The sequence below is a fragment of the Varroa destructor genome, unplaced genomic scaffold, assembly GCF_002443255.2.
Source record: "Varroa destructor unplaced genomic scaffold, Vdes_3.0 BEIS01000003.1, whole genome shotgun sequence".
NCBI classification, from domain to species: domain Eukaryota; kingdom Metazoa; phylum Arthropoda; class Arachnida; order Mesostigmata; family Varroidae; genus Varroa; species Varroa destructor.
Window position 1 is genome coordinate 3,852,229 of NW_019211456.1, and position 21,355 is coordinate 3,873,583.

General features: G+C 39.9%; 1 protein-coding gene across 1 annotated transcript in view; it reads left to right on the plus strand.

Moving 5' to 3' along the window:
- Window positions 1–21,355, plus strand: part of LOC111247745 (protein turtle homolog B-like) — a 42,126-nt gene that overhangs the window by 5,109 nt on the left and 15,662 nt on the right. The window contains exon 3 of the mRNA XM_022799045.2: window positions 19,909–20,049. Coding sequence (XP_022654780.1) covers window positions 19,909–20,049 — 141 coding nt within the window. The remainder of the gene's footprint in view (window positions 1–19,908; window positions 20,050–21,355) is intronic.

Here is a 21,355-nt window from a genome sequence, read left to right on the forward strand (position 1 = left end):
TCTTATTACGCTTTGGTTGCCAGGTCAAGATGGTATTCCAGGGGGTGCGACAACAGTACGGACTCTGCTCGTACCTTTAGTCTTGTAGCGAAATAAAGAACGTAAGACGCGAAGCGAAAGGCAGAGAACGCGTGACGAAGAAGTTGCACGAAAGGAAATTCTTACAGGGCAGTCAGCGTCTATAAGCTCAGGCGTATCTCGATGGAATTAATTGGATCTCCTTGTCACAGGCGTAGCCATTGAAGACATATCAAGAGCATATCCAACTTGGTACATGAGCAATACCAGAATAGTTACTTCAAATCTCAACTCGTTTATTTATCTAAAAAACATACATTTTATTTTGTTGTAAAGCACAAGGAAACACAAGGGGTATACCTTCGGCGTTTCCCGGACTTAGCTAGAAAAATAACAGAGTCAGATAGTAGTTCTTAGCCTCAACTTAGATTTACATTGTGACATTCTAATTAGTAATCGATGTTTGTTCAATGCTATGAGAGTTGCCTTTTTTGCGTCCATTCAGGCCAACACCTATACAAGTGGCTAAACCTCGCGTTCCGTTATTCTTGAGGCCTTTACTACTTGTTAGATCAGTAGCCCATCCTCATACCTGTAATCGGCTGGCTGGTAATAGGTAATAGTATGCATTTTTAGTAATTTAATAATAGTATTCAACTATTGTTAAAGTAGGTAATTAGTTGTATTTTTAAGAAATCTTTTACCATATTCGATGAAACTCATGATATATTAAACTTAAACTTTTAAACAGTACGGTGAAATTCAATTTACGACTCCTACAGACGAACACTAGCTCATGCGTATCATTCGATTTGAGCTGTCAACTTAATCATAGTGATGATAAAAATCATTTGGGTTTCACGTGGTACTGCCGTTAAGCATTGTATTAGGGGAGCTACTCTCAGTATGCGAGCTTAAGCGTGTCAAATATAGTTATTTCCTCAACATAGGAAGATTTCCTTAAAGAATATAAGTTGTCCTTTTTCACGATTAAGAATATCAGTAACCGTCATCAATGTGAGTATATCGAAATGGAAAACATTCTGTTGTAATACAGTCACACAGTTTGATTTTGTGCAACTAGGACGATGTTATCATTAGTAAGGACAGGGAAACAAAGCACAGCTATAGACCAGAAGGCCCACAGCCACGATCAGAGAGATCAAGGCTGAATACTTTCATTGCTGTCCTATAGTTATTAGCCTGGGAGAACACGCGCAGTTGAACTGAGTAGCCTGCAATCTAAATACCGCACAGCGTGCGTTCGGGAGAAGTCGACAAATGCTGATGACACAGGCATCTGGCCGTAGATAGATTTTAAATGTTATTATGCTAGTTAAGGAAAGAGAGACGAAAAAGAACGTACGGACAGAAAGACGTACTGTAGAAGCAGCCGTGTTGTCACGCGCTGGGTCTAGGTGTCGGCGGCTTGCAAGTCGCCGTTCGAAAAAGGCCATAGACTATTCTCAAAGTACCACGATATACGCAGCAACAAAGATATTCCCCCACTCCTCGATTAAGCCCGTCCTAATCTTCTATAGGGCACATTGACCTGTTTTTTTTTCGATTTGGGTCTGGGTACTTTTAGGGTTGGGTGTCAGGAGATGAGATACTTCGCAATTGTAGTTTGGATTTCTGCCATCACTACTACAACCAGTGTTGCCTATCGTTCGCCTATTCTTCACAACAGCAGCTGTTTTCTTGATGAAAGAGGCTATAAAAGCTGTCAGACCCACTAAATAGAATGGCCTTCAGTGAAGGCAAGAAGTTCGCTACCCAAGTCAACCCCGATGCTATCGAGCCGTCTACCGCTTTACTTACAAACAGCGCCTGCTCTCCTTTAACGATTTAGAATAGACTTTGACGAACGTGTGCAAAGTATTTCAAAAGTTATGCCAACCTATTAAAACGTGACTTTCTGAAAGCTGCAGTAACGTGATTTTCTAATCACTATAATGCGTGTACGCTATTTGCTTGGTGATCTGTTCCACGGCTGCAGAAACCTGGAGACGTCCACGAAGTTCCGAAAAATAATTCCGATAGCATTGAAAAATTTCTATTGAAAAACTACCGGGATTTGTAAAACAACGGCTCTCTAGAGGAACAAGATCTGATCACTATGGAAGTGATAGAAAGTCTCTGATTATTGCTGTCACATCTCTGTCAGAACAATTGTAAGATCCGTGCGAGAAGAATAAGTCTATTATAGTAGAAGCTATTCAATGTGTTGTTTACTCTTCATCTGCTTCAATTGTCATCAAGCACAATTTTTGCCGACGAATCAGTTTTATTGAATTAATATCAGCTGCACTAAATGATCAAATAGACAACACTAGTAACAATATACAGCTGTCCATTTTCTTTAAGATGATGCTTCCTCGTCCAGTTATATTCATCCCGTGATGATCATCTGTGATTATCGTAGAAGATCCATTTTCATCATAAGTTAAAAACAGACATGGATTATTATTTTAACATGGGAACAAAGAAAGGCAAGCGTCATCGGTTTTGATTCTTGATCAGGCACTTGCTAGTTTAGCTTTGTTGCTTTAAGTGCATTTTACATTCGTAAACTTTAACGATAATTCAGTTTCCACTACAACCTGGAATATTATTCACTCTCGTGTAGGGTTTTCCTAATTGCAAATTTTTTGACTTCGAAATAGGCATGCTGAATTTTTTAACCCATAGTTGATTTCCTCGTCAAATGCTACCATGGATCCAAGGAATCAATACTGTATACAACATGGCGCTTTGTTGGCCTGTATAATTTCGTACTGACCGACTTAGATATATATACAAAGTATTCCTTACAGAAGTAAAAAAATACACTCATTTCATTTTGGAACATCTATTTTCTCTGCTAACATGGTTCTTCGCTTTTGCTATCTGTAACGTCAATGCCCCCTTTAATTAAACTCGATGATTTCAACTCGTCCCGAATTGACCGGAATATAAGAGCACCCTTTGACTTCGTCATTAAAAGACGCATACTATTTGTCAATGGTTGTTTTTGCAACAGCCTATTTCAGATTTTTTAGTTTCGGAACTTATCGACAACCCGGATAATAAAGCAACATTTTCGATGTACTGCTCCAAAACCACAGACCATAAATAAATGTAAGCCTATCGTGATACATTCGAACGAAGTCAACTGAAAGACCTTGTTTGACGTTTGTGATAATGTAGATAACATGTACGAAACGTTTATGGAATGTTGTCTATTCTTAATAGATTAGTTCACTCCTAAGTTAGACCCTAATACCTCAAGTCTAAATGTTCATCACTTACCCAAACAACCTTATGGAGTCTTCTCCATGCCGTCCGACCGCTCCATTTGGAAAAGTAGAAAGAAAAAAACTGTTGTTTACACTTATGGTTCTGAGGGAATCGAAGCTTGATTTCCGCGACCCTTCTTTGTTCTTGCAACGCGCTCACTATTGACTAAAGTTATGTGAACCACCCTGATCCCTATCATCGTCGATTTCAACAAACTGGCCGACCATTTTGCCCAGATTGTTCGCCGATCGTCTCAATACTATCAAGTAACATTAGTAACCTCTGCAATCGCCAACGAACGCGGTTTCTCGACACACCGATCGATATTCCTCAGTTTCATATCTGTAAGCTACTATCTCAATTTAAGGCAAGTTTAGAAAAACATTCTATCTTACAAAAAACACCTCATTTTTGCCCGATTTCATCAAGATGGTGTTGTACTGAACATCTTTGGCCAAAGCGTTGTTACGCCTTTGTTCAGCGAAGCTAACTACCGTCCTACTACTGTGTGATACGTCTGTCTTTTCTTAAAGGTAAACTTCCTGACTTCTATTAGAATTGTTTCGTTGCGCATCGCTCTATTGGAGCACGCACCTGTTGGAACTGGCACAGGGTCACAAACAGCTATAAATGATAGCCCTGCGTTCAGTTTTTTAAAAGGAACGCTTCTGACTACGGAATCCCACATAAAAACTGATTGACCTGACCATCCAGCCAACCATTTTACGGTGGCCTCTAGTCTACTTAGTTGCAAGATCATTTCGTGTAAAGGTTACAAACGTTTTGCATTTCCCGCTATCTGTTCTTTTTAGTATCCTTTATTAACCCTTTCCAGCATTAACCCTTTTCTATATATGTAAATTTAACATTAATATATAAGCATATAGGTGTATATATATATATATATAATACAATAGGTAAGCTTGAAGTCAAATAGTTAGAATATATGGATGACCTGAAGATCTATTGTCCTCTGAATTTCAAGATCTGATGATACGGGGCGTTAGTGTACTTAGAGTTATTTTATTAAAAAATATGTCTTATTGGAAAATGGGGCGCCTGATCTCGGCTACAAAATACATAATGTGTTGTTCCCATCTGGGCCCTCACCATACACGCGCGTACGTTGGGTCTTGATCAGTATGGATCCCTACTAGGGCAAAACTTGTAAGTACGATTTTTTGATGTTTTGTAATAAAAACTAGGGATGTTTAGTACAAGTCCATAATTTCCAGTACCGTATCTCATGAAAAACAAGTCTCTGCTCAAAGGCGCACAAAAATAGTGTTGGAGATGTTCGCTGGGGCACTACTAGGTTTATCTGCTTCACACATGGTCGTTATTTGAGAAGTAAAATGCTGGAACCGTGAAAGTGGACTTCACAAATCATTGCTTTGAGCTAAGAGACAATGATGTTTGTGGCCACTTTGCCATGGGCCCTAAAAACCATGCGAAAAATTGGGTGTGTAAATAGTCGCTATGCACTGAGGTTGTGCAAATACGTTTACCTTCACCGCACATCTGCTTTACGTCATATAGTATATGTTACATAATGCTTGTTTTATGTGCCACACATTCCATTTTGTGCACACAAAGGTGTTTTTAACTATATTCAATATCTTGACAAATATTGTGCTACTAACGAAGATGTACGTGATTGTCACGCAATATAGCGAGAAGCGTACAATTGATAAAAAAAAAACCCTTAACAAATATAGCTTAGCCCATTTCGTAAAGTCTGGTAAAGATCCTATTTTTTTTTTCAGATCTTGAAAAAATCTCTCAATTGTTCCAAAACGTTGTTACGTCGGCGTAGTGATCTAGTCAGCTGTGGCACACATATATAGCGCTACATAATAGATAATACTGTAGTTGTTTGGGTGCCTTCAGTCATTTTCTGACCGCATGTATCTTTCTGTTTACGTCTCAAATGGGCTATACTTTTTCATAAGATGCCTTTATTTAGGTTCTGTTTTAGATCTACTCTTTGGCTTATTACACCAACGTATACTATGTAACACTACTATGTACGGTTAATCTGGTCGCTTTGTTGCAAATAAGTCTGCTTAGAATGGAAAGACCTTTTAGGAAAGACTAAATATGGGGACTAGAACTAGCCACAGAGAACTAATGTCGTGCGTAAGATTGCATGGATCCAGGACTTCTGTGGTAGTGGTGGTGCAACTCGAAGGCTGCACGTTACGCAAGATGTTTTGTTTTCGCTCGTTTCTAATGCGCCTGGTTGAAACAGCGACGTTTTATTAACAATTAAGAAGTTAGTAGATTCCCTGGCTGGCTGGCTTGCTTCTGCTCAACATTGGTGATACGACGATCGCAACGTTCTTAATAAAAACTACTATTATTATGCTATGAACGAGATTCAAGGACAATTCGGTAACTTCAAGTATCACAAAAATCTCTATTTTTTTTTTCCGGATTTGATTAGTTGCGAGAGAAAGGATCTCTCGTAGCTTAGTTACTATTAATGCTAGAAACAAATTGTAGCCAGAATTTTACAAGGGTGAATTTTATTATAATGAAACGTTGCGAAACAGCTTTCTCGCTCTATCGTTTGATCTAAATGTGTTATTAGATCCTCAGGGATAAAATAAACAAGATCATTTTATACTTGTAAGATGGTCATTGGTCGTTACTATCGACATATGAAATGAACCATTCCCAATTCGATAGTCGAATCCGTACAATTTATAAGACTGTCAGTTGTTTTATAAGAGAAATGAAGTCATCTTTGTGATTTTCCATCACGTCTTGTGGAAATTGTTGAAGCGACATGAAGTCGATGTGTTCCATGGGCCTTGCTATGATATTGTATAGTAAGTAGCGTGATACTAAGGCGATATCGGACGAACAAAAAAAGAATGAACTCTTTTGTTTTTTTTTTTTTATATGTGCCGTCAGCGTTTGTAGTCAGGGTTGCATTAAAAAGTCATAATTATTTATCAGATCATCTCGAGCTCTCTGTCTACTTACCGCAACCATGTAAATCCCAACATGATGCTTTTTAATTTGTCAACAGGAAGGCTATATGAAGTGCCTTCAAATTAGAAGGACCCCGGCATGCGTTCATCCGCCACTCCTGACACCAGGCGAAAATCAGTTCTCTCTAGAACGAAATAATAGACTTGCTACTATGAGCAACACCGGATTTCGGGGAAAAGATCAATTATTATCTAAATTTGCCCGTGCCAAAAAATCTCCGCCAATATTAAACGTTCCCTTTTTGCATACCCCCCCCCCCCCCCCGTTTCGAAAAATCTGAAAAAAAGCTTTTATCATGTATAGCGAAAAATCCTTAGCAGGTTTTTAAAACACCTACACTTTGATACACAAATTAATAGTCGTTTTAACGAGGAAAGTATCAACTAACTGTTGAGTCGTCCAGATAATCTCCAACGATTACGTATGTGCGCCTTTTTGCACATCTTGAACTTTTCGAGCTCTTGCTTCTTTGGGACCTTTGGCCTACTATCAGCCTGAGATTTAATCCTGTTGGCGTTTTGTATATCGCCTATGTAAGCAATACTCTGGCGCCTACAGGTATTGCTTGATGTACCGTTACAATTACAATTTCAAAAATAAGTTTTGAAAATGACTGATTAGTGTCGTATATCCCGAGCTGAGGCTGCCATCGCGGTGGATGGAGGCCGTATGCATATGACCACAACAAACGAGACTTCTAGCAAAGTAAAAAATTCATTGAAATATCTGTTTTTGTTTAGATTTGGTCTAGCACCAAACACTTTGAAACGTCCTACTTTAGACGCGCCACCCTGCACATAATTCCTCAACGAGATGGTGCCAGCTTCTGCCTTCGTTAGGTGCCAACAACGGAAGGAATTCTCAAGTTTTACCGACGAGACAGACAGTTGTCCTCATTTGAAGGTATAACTCTATGAAACAACAGTAGGTATGTAGCTTGCGACATGAACATATAAATAGTACACCAGAGTAAGGTGATCCAAAGCGGCGATTCTACACAGACGTACACTGCTTGTGTTAATTTTCCGAGGGCAACGAGCTCTGTCTTAAGAGTGATTCCCAACGGGGCGATATTCTGCTTTCTTTAACCAGATTATTCTTCTACGCTTTTAAATAGAATATAGCTATGCATAACGGGTAATGGGTCTGGGTCTATCATGGAATCAAACGTAAAAATCTCCCAGCAACAAAAAAGCCCCAAGAAAAAAGAAAATTTATAAACATTACGCCAATAGAGATGGACTCTCGTTTGTCCTTGCTTTTATTGCTATACACTAAAAGGGATGTGCGATTCAAGACACATTTTTCTTATATACATGCTCTTGTTTTTGTGCCATAACTCGCCACATATCGTGCAATTGGACCATTTGGCCAGCCATTATGCGGTTCATACGTATAAACGTCGTACATAACACAACGGCCTGTAATTCAATCTGCTGTAACAGTAATTCAATATACCGCATGATAGATGCTGAATTATTATATCGCTTCTATTGTTTAGCGGATTCCTCGATGATCTACTAATGAATCGTTGTTGTGGTAACGCATGCGTATAAGTGGGTCGCCCGGGTACGACGCAACAGCTCTTATCCTACTCAAAAAATGCTTTGCAGTTTTTTGCAAAAATCAAACTTCCCTAATGGATTGTTAACTAAAGTTAATCACGGAAATGCTTCATTTATTATTTTCTTCTTTAAATGCATTTCTAAAAGTTAATAGACAATCGATCTACACACGTGGACCAATTTAATTTCGACCAATGTACACCCTGTCATAGACTGACAACTTGGGACTACAGACTGCACGTACTGACCGCATTACGTACGTAGACATGAATAACGAAACGAAAAACCGCTACCGAATTTGATCGTTTAAAGTATAATGGACCTATGTTATGGTTCATAGATGGTCGACCGCTAACGACTACGTGCATTGTGCACCGGGTCCTTTTATGGGACCCTGGTAGCTATATTATTTGAAGGAAATTCTTTGTTGAGCCTAATTTATGCACCGCTTATGAGTCAATGCTAAAAATAGGCGAGATTTACATTATCGGCACCAATGGCGCCTGTAGAAGAACTATTCTCACGTACATAGTAATATGTGTCGTTTGATGAATAAGGTGGCCAATCGGACTGACTGAAGAATATGTTTATGTGGGGGCAACGTCATACAAGGATAACTGTAGAAAGTTCACGTTAGCATACGTTTTCCTAACTATTGTTTAATGCGTAATCAAAGGCAGAAGCTAAAAAATAGTAGAACGCACGTTGGGTTGGAGGTCACGTTCGTCCGCTATGCAGACGCTGATGCAAACAATCAAGTTACCAATAATATTCTATTCCAAGCAAATTTATCTATTTACTTCTGCTGGTAGTAGTGGAAGAGTGCATACATATATCAGCTTAATATCACATGATTAGGATAAATATAAGTTCTTCGTGCTATATGGATTATACAGGTCTAGTTACGTTTACAAAATCTGAATTTGGGTAATCGGCCAGAATGAATGAAATAAAAGGACAACGAGCAGCATGCTATTTATGAAATTTTTTTCTCGCGTAAAAGTTCCTCCCCCCGTAGAGTAGGATTCTTCGAATTCGATAAAGCCATTCCTCTGTTGAAAACGAGACTTCGACACGATTTAAAATTCTCTATTGAGCGATCGTTTTCAATAACGCGTATGCCCTATTTCACTATAGGAACTAAGTTGAAGTCGAACATACCGGGAGCGGTTGAAAACAGTCAACGGTAAGACGATTTAGTCACTCAGGCGGCCAAACCTGGTTAACATTATTGGGATTTGATCCGACGAAGTACGAAGTGTCAGTGGCCGCTCGCGTTCGTTTCGTTCCGAACTTCATCCCCTCCATCTGATTGATCAGATTTACCGTTAGTCTCAGCTCTCTGATTGCCGCGTGGAGCCGGGCTGGAACTTGCTGCGCTTTGAATTTGCTCAACCCGTATATCGGTAAGACGGATTGCGCGGCGGACGTTATCTTGACTTCAGGCATCAGAGTTTTGCGCACCGTTTCGATGGAGAGTTTTTTCCAGAAGCTATATTGTTTGGCTTGGATGGCACGCTCGCTCGTTAAATAGATGTTCAGCCTCCTAGCCAGCAGGCCAGAAAACAATCTATAGCAAAAGCTTTTCGTGATTTTCTGCCATGATGATGGCGTGGTTCACTCTTAGGCGTCACTGGTACAGTGGTATCTTTTCATTAAGATAGGAGTTTACTAGCACATAAACCAATATCAAGTAGTCCCGTTTAGCATGGTGCCAGGAGGAAGCCACTCTTGAGATGTTCGTTGTAAGCCCTTTGTGGACAAATGGCCCTCTTGTTGAGTAGACTTCGAAGAGCTTGGATATATTCCAGTATATTAGAAGGATTCCAGTATATTACAGGACCGCTGTATTGAGATCCTCCGTTCACACGCGACGACAAAAAGCATTGCGCAAGCTATCAAGTCGCATGGTACAAACGTATTCGAGAAATGATTGATAACGGCCAAGGAGTTAATCAGAAAAGCAAATGGTCTTTTGTTTGTAGTAAGCATAATTACATTGTATATAGAGCCTTCGGTATAAATAGCAATAAATCTTGACAAGCAGTTTGTCGTGGTAGGCGCGCATCTTTCCACCAACCTTGACACTAAAAGAAGGCTAATTTTTCTAAAACAAAACCGTAAGGAATAGAAGCGAGAAATTTTGGGAATCTGCGTGAATATTGGTTGTTGTCCGCTGTCTTTGACGTGGACACACCGTTCAGCCGGCGTTCTCGATTAGCCGAAATGGGCAGTCTTTCCTGTTACTACTAACGAGGGGACTGCTAACGAAATGAACGCAGGCTCATATTCGCTAGAACGAAAGGGACACGACTCGAAACTTTCCTTGGGATTCTACGGCTAATTCAATAAATATAAAATAACATTTTTGATGATTTCTGATTGTCGATGTACGCCTTGGTTGCTCAAGTTGATATCTTTAAACTCGCTGTTAGTCAACTTACACCTCACGTACAAACGCTATATTATTGAAGTCAGACGCGAGCAGTTTTGGCGAAGATTTTGTTAATGCCATTAGATCTTTCAATGACTCTTGAGAGAACTTGTTTGGTAGTTCTTTCAAAACGCCAAAAAACAGATTAATTGTCGATGCAAAAATCGATTGGCGGAAACAGCTCCCACGACTTAGAATGTGACCCTATCCTACGTTTAATTTTTAGCCAGCGTTCATGCTATAAGTGTCGTCTTTGACGAAGGCACATCGTGTTACCGTACTTCGACAAAGCATGTTGGTTAGTAATAAAGTTTGGTAGGTAGTTTTAAAAACGGTGATATAATTTTTGATGCTTACTGTGTCCCATAGTAGGCCATACACCTTTCAGCAAGTTGGCGCATTAGCCAGACCTGCATTACTTTACTCACATGACGATCAAATTAGTGCAGGGCTGGCTATTCGAGCGTGTGAGTATGTTTCTTAACACGGACTAACGGCTCTCTAATACCTCAAGTTTGCATCCTCCTTCGTACTGTGTATGAAGCGTCCTTAAGTTAGGAGCTATGACAACGCGGACTGTCTAAAGGCGTTCAAAAATAAAAATAAAAACGTTTTTACATTGGCCTATAGGCTTTGGTAACGAAACTAACAGTTATATTAAATAAACATATTTTTCAAAAATAACCCTCTCGACACATGCAAAAAAATTACGTATATCTATCTATATATATATATATATATATATATAAAACTTGACAAGAACACGATGGGAGCCATCTAGATCTTCCGATTATCCGCCGGTTCCAATGCCAAAACGCGATTGGCGCTGCCGGAGCTTGCAAAAGGTCATCTAATAAGTAGCACAATTATAATCAGTGCAATGGTAAAAAATGTTTTGTGTGTTGCGACATACGGGCCTGCTCGTCCTCGTCCACTTGCAAAATTTCCACCAGGTGTGTATAAAAGTGTTCGGAAAGAAGTGCACGTATTGCATACAAATGTACGTAATATTATGTTTGCTTCAAAGCACGTTCAAATCGTGTTCGCTACGCACGGCGGCTTAGCCAATATCGCCAGGGGGCTGAATTAGAATCTGTTTTCTGTCTGTTCTTCTGTTTGCGTTCTGGCGAAGACAGAAGAATTTGTCCGCCTAACTTTTTTTTACCAAAAAACTGTTGGCATTCGTATTTGCTAATATCAGTCCCTAGCATATCCATGAATGAAGTTCGGAGCACCAAAAAAAGGCAGTAATAAGTTTATGACTTGAAAACGATTCGTAACCATACTAAATGAAGAGTACGTCTATGTGAACTGTCAGTGCACTTCGTTCGGCACAACCGCAGTCAACCTGAAAAAGACCCAGATTAAATGCTCATTGCGTTGATCGTCGGGGCAGACTGAGCGAAAGGCTGGGTACCCACCGTAGTTAAGCAAATATTTTACCATTTCATGCCCGTGTGCCATGCCACTGTTCTGAAAGTAAACGTTCCACCAAGATTGTATACGGCTGATAGGGGCTAAGGCACTTCATTAAACGGATGTACGGCTACAAACTGGCATCCGGCCGAACGTAGATACATTTCCTGTCCATTCTCTCAACTGCGAGTTCATCTAACTCATAGAGTAGCAGAAAGGTAGTGAAGGCGAGCAGACGGGAGACGATACTAGTAGATAATGGACGGCCTTATGCCCGTCACATGTTATAACGTCGTCTTTAAGCCTCGGGGAAAACAAAGTGCATATACCTTATATAACTGTATATCTATCAGTATGCTGTACACGTGTACACAATAGTTGTCATTTTAATGTCTACAGAAACAATAGTGTGGTCGACACTCGACATATTTAAAGAGAACATTTAGATTGGCCGAAGTTTTTTGTTGCGATGTACTTTTTGAAACTTAAAAGTTAAGAAAATATGTTAAAATCAAAGAAAAAAAAACATTCCAGGGTGGATTAGATATCATTAATCAAAGATAAAAATGTGACTATCTCTATTGGATGTGAAACGAGTAAATGATGAGTAACAAGAAAGAACTCTGTTCGAATATAACATCTTTTAAACATCCCAATTTTCAAAAGTACGGCCCAATAACTCATCGAGGATCATTGCACGACAGATGTATTAGGTTGCTATTAATCTACACCTAATCGCTCGGATTTCTTCGCTAACCCCACGTATAGTTCTGGGAAGGCACCGTTGTATAGTACGAGGGAATTATCTATCAGAAACGATATTACTCAGATTCTGAAGGGCAGAAAACGAAAAGAGTATTTTAATTAATTGCTCTGGGTGTCAACGAGGCAGGTTAGTGATTTGGTTTGTGGGCGAGGTCAAAGTAATACTGTAGAATAACCAATACGAACGTTCATTTTGAATACTTAGGTTTATAGCACCTGCATAAAAAGGCAAGAGTATAACTTTCCTGCAATGCTCTAGCTACTCGCGAGAAGCAGCAGTAGATAAATAAATCTATATACAAGACTAGTTATTTGCTATGTGTTCTCAAACCCCATCACTTCCCACTTACTATAATGATTGATATGACATGCAGGAAGGGCAAAGCTTTTGACACAAGACGCCGGCCGCGGGCTTAATGCCTTGCATGGGAGCCTTCCTGAACTAGGTAAGGGCTTAGCGAAGGCATGCATAGTATCACTGATCGACTTTAGTTGGGAAGAACTGGCGCTAGTGGTAAAAACTTTAAACGGCGGTTTCTTGGAAACCTTTTTATTTTGCATTTGGCAAGACAGCAATGCAGTGCCGTACTGTGTTAGGCATTCAAGTAAGTGAACATCTATGAGAAAAAAACGCCTGCCTAAGAAAGGTAGTGGCAGAAGCGACGGGCACTCGGGCGCATCGGTCTCGAAACGTCTTGCTTCGTTCAGTCGTTTCCGTTCACCCATGTGACCTAAAAAGGAAACTAACGGGACGGCGATGAAGCTAAAAAAAAGATGGAGAAGCTGCAGAAGAGGAGGCAAAGTATGCCCGTTGACACGGGCGAGTAACTCTGTTTTTGGCCAAAAAGACACTCTGCACGTGGACCGATCTACCGACCCAAAGGTACTAGTAACAATTCCATTTCCACGACGTTTCCAGCCTACTCCTTCTAGGTTGACTAGTAAATCTCTACCTACAGCATGCCGCAGATCCTCGAAAATGAGAACTTAGTTGGAACAGAATCGCTGTTAGATTCAATCAATCGTTTTGAGATGTTGAGGTCGTTCTCTTTCATGTGTCCAGAGGCGGCAGTTTCAGGAAGCTTTGCTTATCGATAGCAATGGCAGGCATATAAGGATCAGCAGCGCACTAAAGACTCTTGAATCGATACGTCCGTTACAACGCTAGCCATTCCCTTTCAGGTTATTTATATATTTAAACGCTAATATATGTATATATATAACTTGTCCTTCCCTACCTAGAAATCATTATGCCATACAGCTCTTACGTAAAACGCGAAACGCCTAAGCGGGCAGCAAGCTTGATTTAAAACGTACATGTCAGGCGCTTATGCCATGCGTAAAGTTATATTGAGCTGTCTTTCAGGACCTTCATTTAAGCTGGCCATGCTTTTCGCACGATGGTGTGAAGCGGCACAGTGTCTATAACCTTAGTGACTATTTCTTAAAAGTGGCCGCTATCGGAATTTAAGGGAAATTATGTGGATGTTTTGTATTACACGACATTCATACCTATTGTCGAAGGGCAGAAATATTGGCCAGTTCAAAGATGCGGGCTCAATATCCTTTCGAGCGACAGTAAGCCAGCGGAGACGTGACGGATCGGATAAGATAACTCGTAGACCCGTACAGAAGACAGATTTCCACACTGGGATATACGCGCACACACGACGCTAGTGGGAGTCCAGAACGGCCAAAGACCAGCGCCGAGAGTAGGTCTCGTGACCTATACCTCTCTTTATAAAGAAGCACGAAAAAGCTTTTGCTATAGATGCTTTGTGGCCGGAGTGTAAGAATTCATTGGCATTCGATTCAACTCTTCGATGGTCGCTCACTTTGTGGGCTTCAGTCTTTCTCCTTCTGTGACTGTCTTCATTCCGCTGTTGGAGGTGAGAAACGAAAAGTCGACAGCATTCGTGGCCCACTTTGGCTGAAGGACTTACGTCGCTGACGAAGTGTGTGCTGCCGTGACCCTCATACATCCGTTCTGAAAAGAACCTGAAGACGACGGAAACACTGCCACTGCACACTCTGTCAATCCCATATTTTCCCATTCCGGTGAGTCGTATCCCAAGCAAAGAGGCCATACTCCAGGCTATCAGTGACTTGCTGTTGGCCTCAAGAGGTTTCCCTCATTTAATAGCAGAGATCGTGCTTCGATAGCGAACGCAAAGCAGAGCGTCCCTGTAGATGGTAAGTGGCCAGGATCAAAAGTATTCGTATGGCTGTCAGCCCATATGAGCCCATGAAGCTCTATGTGCCGATGCTCGAGTATATCCATTTCGTCAGTAACCGATACAGCATCTGAGTCAAATACATACATATATAACGTCCTCCTAATAACGGAGTGTTATTGCGTTAGCTATAGCAATAAATATGTATACAGTCTGGTGGAGACGGACATGGAATATTGAAATAAAACCTGATATTTTAACGGAGATTTTATGTAGGAGGCAGAGAGCAGAAATATAATAGCTAAAAGTAATATATACACAAATAACACGCGAAATAAATTAAATGTTGACTCTATATATATATATATATATATATTTATGTGGAGCGTTCAACTTGGGAAGTATCATGGCGGGCTGTCTGTCGTAACGGACATGTCTATTTGCTATTCCTCGTACCAGATAAAAGTGAGTTCTTTAGGACAAAACAGCAAACAGAACTTATTTTTTCGTCCGGAATATTGCCAACTTTCACAAGCTTTTGAAGAACCTGAAACACACCTTGATGAGGCAAAACGGAAAAGTTTCAATACAAAGTCGTTTTGGAAATTAACTAAAACATCTTAAAAGCCAGTTTTTAACATACCTTGGTTTTTAATACAAGAATTGGAACTGAATATTAACTTAAGATCTAATTATCCAACGATTAGTGTTACCAGTTAAACATTTTGAGCTTTTGATTTTTATGATCTGTAGCCTACTGTCGGCCCAACCGTTGGGGTTTGCTGTACGCAACCTATTTGAGTAACCTCTCGATGAGTTGACACCTACCAAAATCGCTCGATGCTGTAGAGTCATATTTGAAAATAACCAGTGGATGACTCAAGCACCGGCCTAAAATTGTAACATCGGTCGACACTTTATACTGACACTTAAGGCACATTGAAAACATCTTAATGAACCATTTGTTTTCATTTCGATACAATCATTACATCTTAATCAGTTAATTTAGACCGCCGTCCTTTTTCTCTTCCCATATGTATCCAGATTCTTCACCTCGTACTACTTACTGCAACTGTGAAAGAATTATATGACGTTCATTTGTGTCTCATTTTACCTTGGTGACGGTTACCCATACGGGAAACCCGTAATTTTTGAAAGTAGACATTTTGGTTCGTGTTTCCTTTCGTGTCGTTTGCCCATCAGCGCTGAGTAAATTACTGGGAAGGAAGTTGGTTTGTGGTACCCGCTCATTTAAACATACGATGTGACCAGTAACTACACGATGCGTACGTATGTATTTACAAACGTGGAACATTCGTATGAGCGCACGATCGTTCTGTTGAGGTTGTCTGATCGATGTAATGATAAGTTGGCTGCTGACTATTCCGTAAACTGGCAAGCGAAATCCTTATTAAATTTGTGTGTAGGCTTTACAAACATCTAATAAAGCTTCAGGTGGCATAAACAGCTCTAAAGATAATCGTCAGACCGAGTGGTATTACAGTGATCATGCGTAGAAATTTTTGTTGATATCCGGATGTGATAAAAACGAGCTTCAGGTTCGTAAATTGACCAGTCCTTTCGTAAACCCTTTGTTGAAAATCTTTATCCATAACACGAAGTACCGAACGGCTCAAGAAATGCACTTTTCTACTACTACTACTACTACTACTACATCTAGTAGCCGATATCTGGACTGAAAGTAGTCTGAATTTCTTAAGCACAGGCTTTTCTCGAATGGCGAAACACAGGCCACCCAACTGAATAGGATCATTGTATCATATAGTTAATGCGAGTCTTTGCAGAGGATTTTTCATACGCTGCTCGTCAATGGTTCATTCGACCATGAAAATGACACAATTTATCAAAGCATTTCATACTATATTATTTAAATTAATTGTTATAAATGGATATCATTACTATTTATACATGCGTCGCAACACAGCCAGCATCAATGGGTAATTATCATCAGAGCGTGGTAGACAAACGTGTACCTAGTCATCTTAGGCGCTGGTCAGTACCTAACCCACAGGTGCCAAGACCCATAAAATACCATGAAGATTGGAACGCCTTATACAGATCATTGAAGTTCATTTATCAATTCAGTTATTCATTCGACCTTCTTACCGAACAATACGCGTAAAACGCAGGCTACTCTCTGCTGTGACAATATCTTTGTAGAAGATTATTTTTTATAGTATTGTATTTCTGACAGGAGCCACTTTGAATTCGCTTTGCTATTGAGTAAGTTTGAACCGGCAACTTTTCCTAAGATTACTTTTTTGTTTTGACTTGTCTCCCATAATGAAGCTTACTTACAAACTTAGAGAACGCATGCAGCATTCCCGCCCAAGCAGACGTATAAAGGAAATCGTTAAGGAGATCGCTGCTTCAATAGTCGTTAGCTTAGACATGCTTCTGATACGCTTGACTGAGCCTCCATGAAGTGTTTCCTAATGCTGCCACGAATGCTTGTGAGTATCGAGTCCCCAAACTTTTACTTTAACTTTTAATCTGTGCGCTCACAGAAGCAGGGTATATTGTTACTGTAGAACCAACAAATTCGCTGTACATTATTTCACCGGTGGGATTGTTTTTTTATAGACATGGTGGCTTAATTCATCACGACGTAAATAAGTATTGGTTGATAAGATCCACGAAATGCAGGCCGATTTTCTTTTTCGCTTTTCAAAGTATGTTCCTATTGGCGTCGTGGCCTCTCCTGCATTAGGCTGTCTTCGAAAAGCTAACGAATTTACGTAAATGTCGAAACGCTGCTGGGTAGTTAGTTTTAGCCTAGGTTGACATTAATTAATCAGCTCTTCTTGAGAGCAGCTGAGGTATTTTAGGCAATATTCTCTCGCTACTTTGAAGATCAACTATTCCTGTCCGACCAAAAGGAGCCCTTGTAGAACTATGATTTTTTAGTCAATAAGTACGGGTATTAGTTAATCACACGACTACAGTTCGCGCCACAAAAAGGAACGTTTGTATATTTCTCATTTTCTTGAAGAGAGGTAAAACTTCGGCATAGGAAGAGTGCTCCAGAGATACGGAAACGAATCTCAGAGACTAGAACAATATGGCTAATTTATTTGTTCATGCATATAACCAAAATGATAAGGGCATCGTTTAAGTACGAGTCGACCTACATTTCTCGTTTCTTTAGGCCACCAAATAGCACCACTGAAATAAGTCGTAAAAGACACTGTTCTAGCCAGGACAAGGTATTCATTTAGTTATGTTCTTCTTGGCTTTGTTAAAGAATAGCTAATTTTAGACAGCTTTCAACATTCATCTATTTACATCTATCAACATGAAACGGTCCCGATACTAACAAATGACGTTAACGTTAACATGTAAAATTGATACTATTAAGTACTTAATAGCTAGAATTTTTATCTTTTGGTTGCCGTGGGCGGAATACATTTCTTTTTAGTATTAGCCTGGCGTAAGTATTGTATAGCATGTTAAATAATATGCGCATACATAAAATACGGATTGCTACTTAATAAACTAGTAATTTGCTGTTTATCCCTGCAAAGAACAATTTATAGATTTAATTTATAAAAGTGAGCAGTAAAGAGCTGGTAATGGCATTGCTAAGAACTCTAAATTCTATTTGATACTAGATCAGGAACGGGAATATCAGCTCGTTGCTATTAACACTTTTACCTAGAGCGGTGAAATTTTTTTCAAACGTTTTTCCACTTGCTTCTGCATCCTTTTGAACTCAAACTTTAATGAGCGATTCATTGGAAACCACTCATTGGAAATCCCGTATTTACCAGTGTAGTCAAGCAAGGTTTTTTCCTCTGTAGCCTGCACATCCGTAATGTAAGTTATACATTATAGTGTTACTGTGAAGCAATTTGCAACATGAAGTTTAGCAGTTGATTTTCTCGAGAAATTTCTAGCACTTCATGACTAACGGCTGTGTCCGTTCTTAACATCGTTTTTAACATTTTTTTTCTATTTAGATGCTGCGGATAATGTACCACGTACGTTAAGTATAGAAAGTTCACAATATGCCCTATAAGTTCAACATGGGCATGGGGCTAGATGCACTGTTAGCACGATTTCATCAGCTTTTGCTATAGAAGAATGTCTACAAATGACAGCCATTTTAACACTTGATGTCAGTCTGTTTTCGATGAGGCACGCAAAATTTTGGATCTACACATCCGAGATTTGCATGAAAGTCATTATTTGTGTTAAAAAAAATGTTACGATAGGGCAGCAATGTGAAAGTTTGTTTTCGTTGAATGACTAAATCCTTCAATTCGTCTTCCCCTTGACTTCACTATCCTTCAGAGCACATAAGCTTCAACAAAGCCACAATTGGGGGCCATTCATCTATATCACATACTAAAGCCCCACCTATATAAAACTGCTTTTCCCTCTTGGAAGGGTAGTGCCGTATTATGCATCTGATACAGGTTCATTGTGTTTAGGAACGATATAAATAAGTGAACTCCTAGGCAAACCTCGACCTGATATTTACACTCCTTTGAGAAAATCAATAAGAAGAGCAGGCAGCAGAGCGCAGTGGTCTAAAACTGTCGCTCTGAGTTCGTTACGAGCAGTCGTTTAACTGTCCACGCTCTTCAATTTAGTGAAGACGTGGTTTCACTCCGCGCCCTCATTCCTCTGTTTCTCTCCGTGCTCCCTTAGCATGGGTCTGTCGAAACCCGCCCTCTCCAAAGGGATTGACATAACTGAGGTGCATCTATGCATTACAATTGGTCGCTCGCCGCACCATCCGAGGCCTAACTCCATGCAGGGATTGGATTGTATCTGGAGTTGTATCAAACAGTGGAGCAAGCAATGCCGTTTTTTATGGGTGCGACGAAGTGCAAATGAGGTTCCGACCACGCCCAATGGCTCAACCTAGTGGTTAGCTAATCGAAAGCACACAGTGGGGATGAACCGTAAAGATTCATCTTTATTAGATATAACGATTCAAGAATTTAATGATAAACAACATCTAGAAAAGCTTGACACAGCTCTCGACAAAAAACATCCCTCATACTTCAATTTTCTAGGATGTAGGACACTTAATGCTTTGTTTGTTTTTCGTTAAACGCTAGCTTGATGCTACGATTGCTTCTATCTAGATATAGAACTTTCTTATGTAGGCTAAATTGAGTAGATAGATGAAATAAATGGCGTACTATCATTTATAATAATGCTCGATAAATTCATTAGAACGCATGCATGTATGCAAAAGCTTTCTAATCGTATTTTCTATTTTCAGTACGAATTCTTGAGGTGGGCCAGCGAGTATTGCTTCCGTGCGATATCGAGGCGGTCCAGGACGATAGCCCGCTAAGGATTAGTTGGTTTAAGGATGGGCAGGAAGCCCCTAATTATATCGCTGAGGATGTCCTTAAACGAGGTATGATTGACCGTACCGCCAAAGGCGTAGCTATAGAGCCACTGATGTGTTTAATGGACGTAAAATAGGCAAATAACATGTTTCAGGTATATTGTCTTGACTTCTAATACGATTTCCTTTTATTATTATTATTAAGAATTTCTCTCAAGTACGGCATATAATATGATTAGCCCACATCGACCATGGACAACAAGCTTTTCTTCCTTTCACCTTCGAAAGAGTTTCTCGAAAAAAAATTTGTATGATTGTTCGCTAAAATGAAATTACTTTACACACTCCAAAATACAGGATCATCTATTTCCGATGTATCGGTATTCAAACTACGATAGATGACACCAGCTTACAAGATATGCACAAACACGATGATTTTACAAAAGGCAAAGGCTGCCATTATATTTTAAATATTGTGTAGGTCAGACGCCAGCCTGGGGGCTGCCTCACAGGTTTTAAATGCGCAAGTGTTTCACACCTCGGACGGAATTGTTAAGGCCTTTTTTTTTTGCTAGATACACCCTTTCAGCTTATTAATTATAGGAGAGAAAAGTGTTATAGACTCTCTTTGCAAACCACCCCATGGAAGGAAGCTGATTAGTTAATTCCGCGCTCTTCCCTGAAGGACATCAGCATATCGTCTGCCCAGTGGCAGATGGCATCATCCCGTTGCAATAACGTATTGTTCAAGTTGAACTTATCCAACCTCGGCAACAGAAAGTCCCTGCACATATCTCTATAATTAATAATTGAGGATTGAAAAAAAAACACCCAGAGAAGCTCCGGCCGATTCACCGTACGATTATTTTAGCTCCATGAAGTAGTTCCTCAAAACTGAGGTCGAAGACCTAGTATGCCCATATACTGTAACTTTGTTTATTGGCTGGCCGCATAAAAAAATTTGCGATTCATCTAAAAGAATGATTTCGTCCTCTAAATATTCTTCGGCTTATACAACAAACATACTACGCTTTCATAGGTTTCAGATTCTAAGTTATCTAAGTTTTACAGATTCAGAAATTGAAATATTCACTCAGTATACGCGAGGCAGCACTATACAACAGGCTCTACGATTGCAATCACCGAGGGTTTGGCTTTATATCCCTCTCTCCCCCCTCCAATGAGCTCTTTTACGTGGGCTGCTTCTGCATGCGTTTTCAACACCCGGAGAAATGAATACAGACGCACTCGATCCGAACCTTTGTGAAGAACAATACGAACAGATCGCATATACAATGCTATAATAATAATATTCGGCCTTGAAACAGTTGTTTTTGCGCAAAAAGTCGATTCCTTGACTCAATTTCCTGACAAA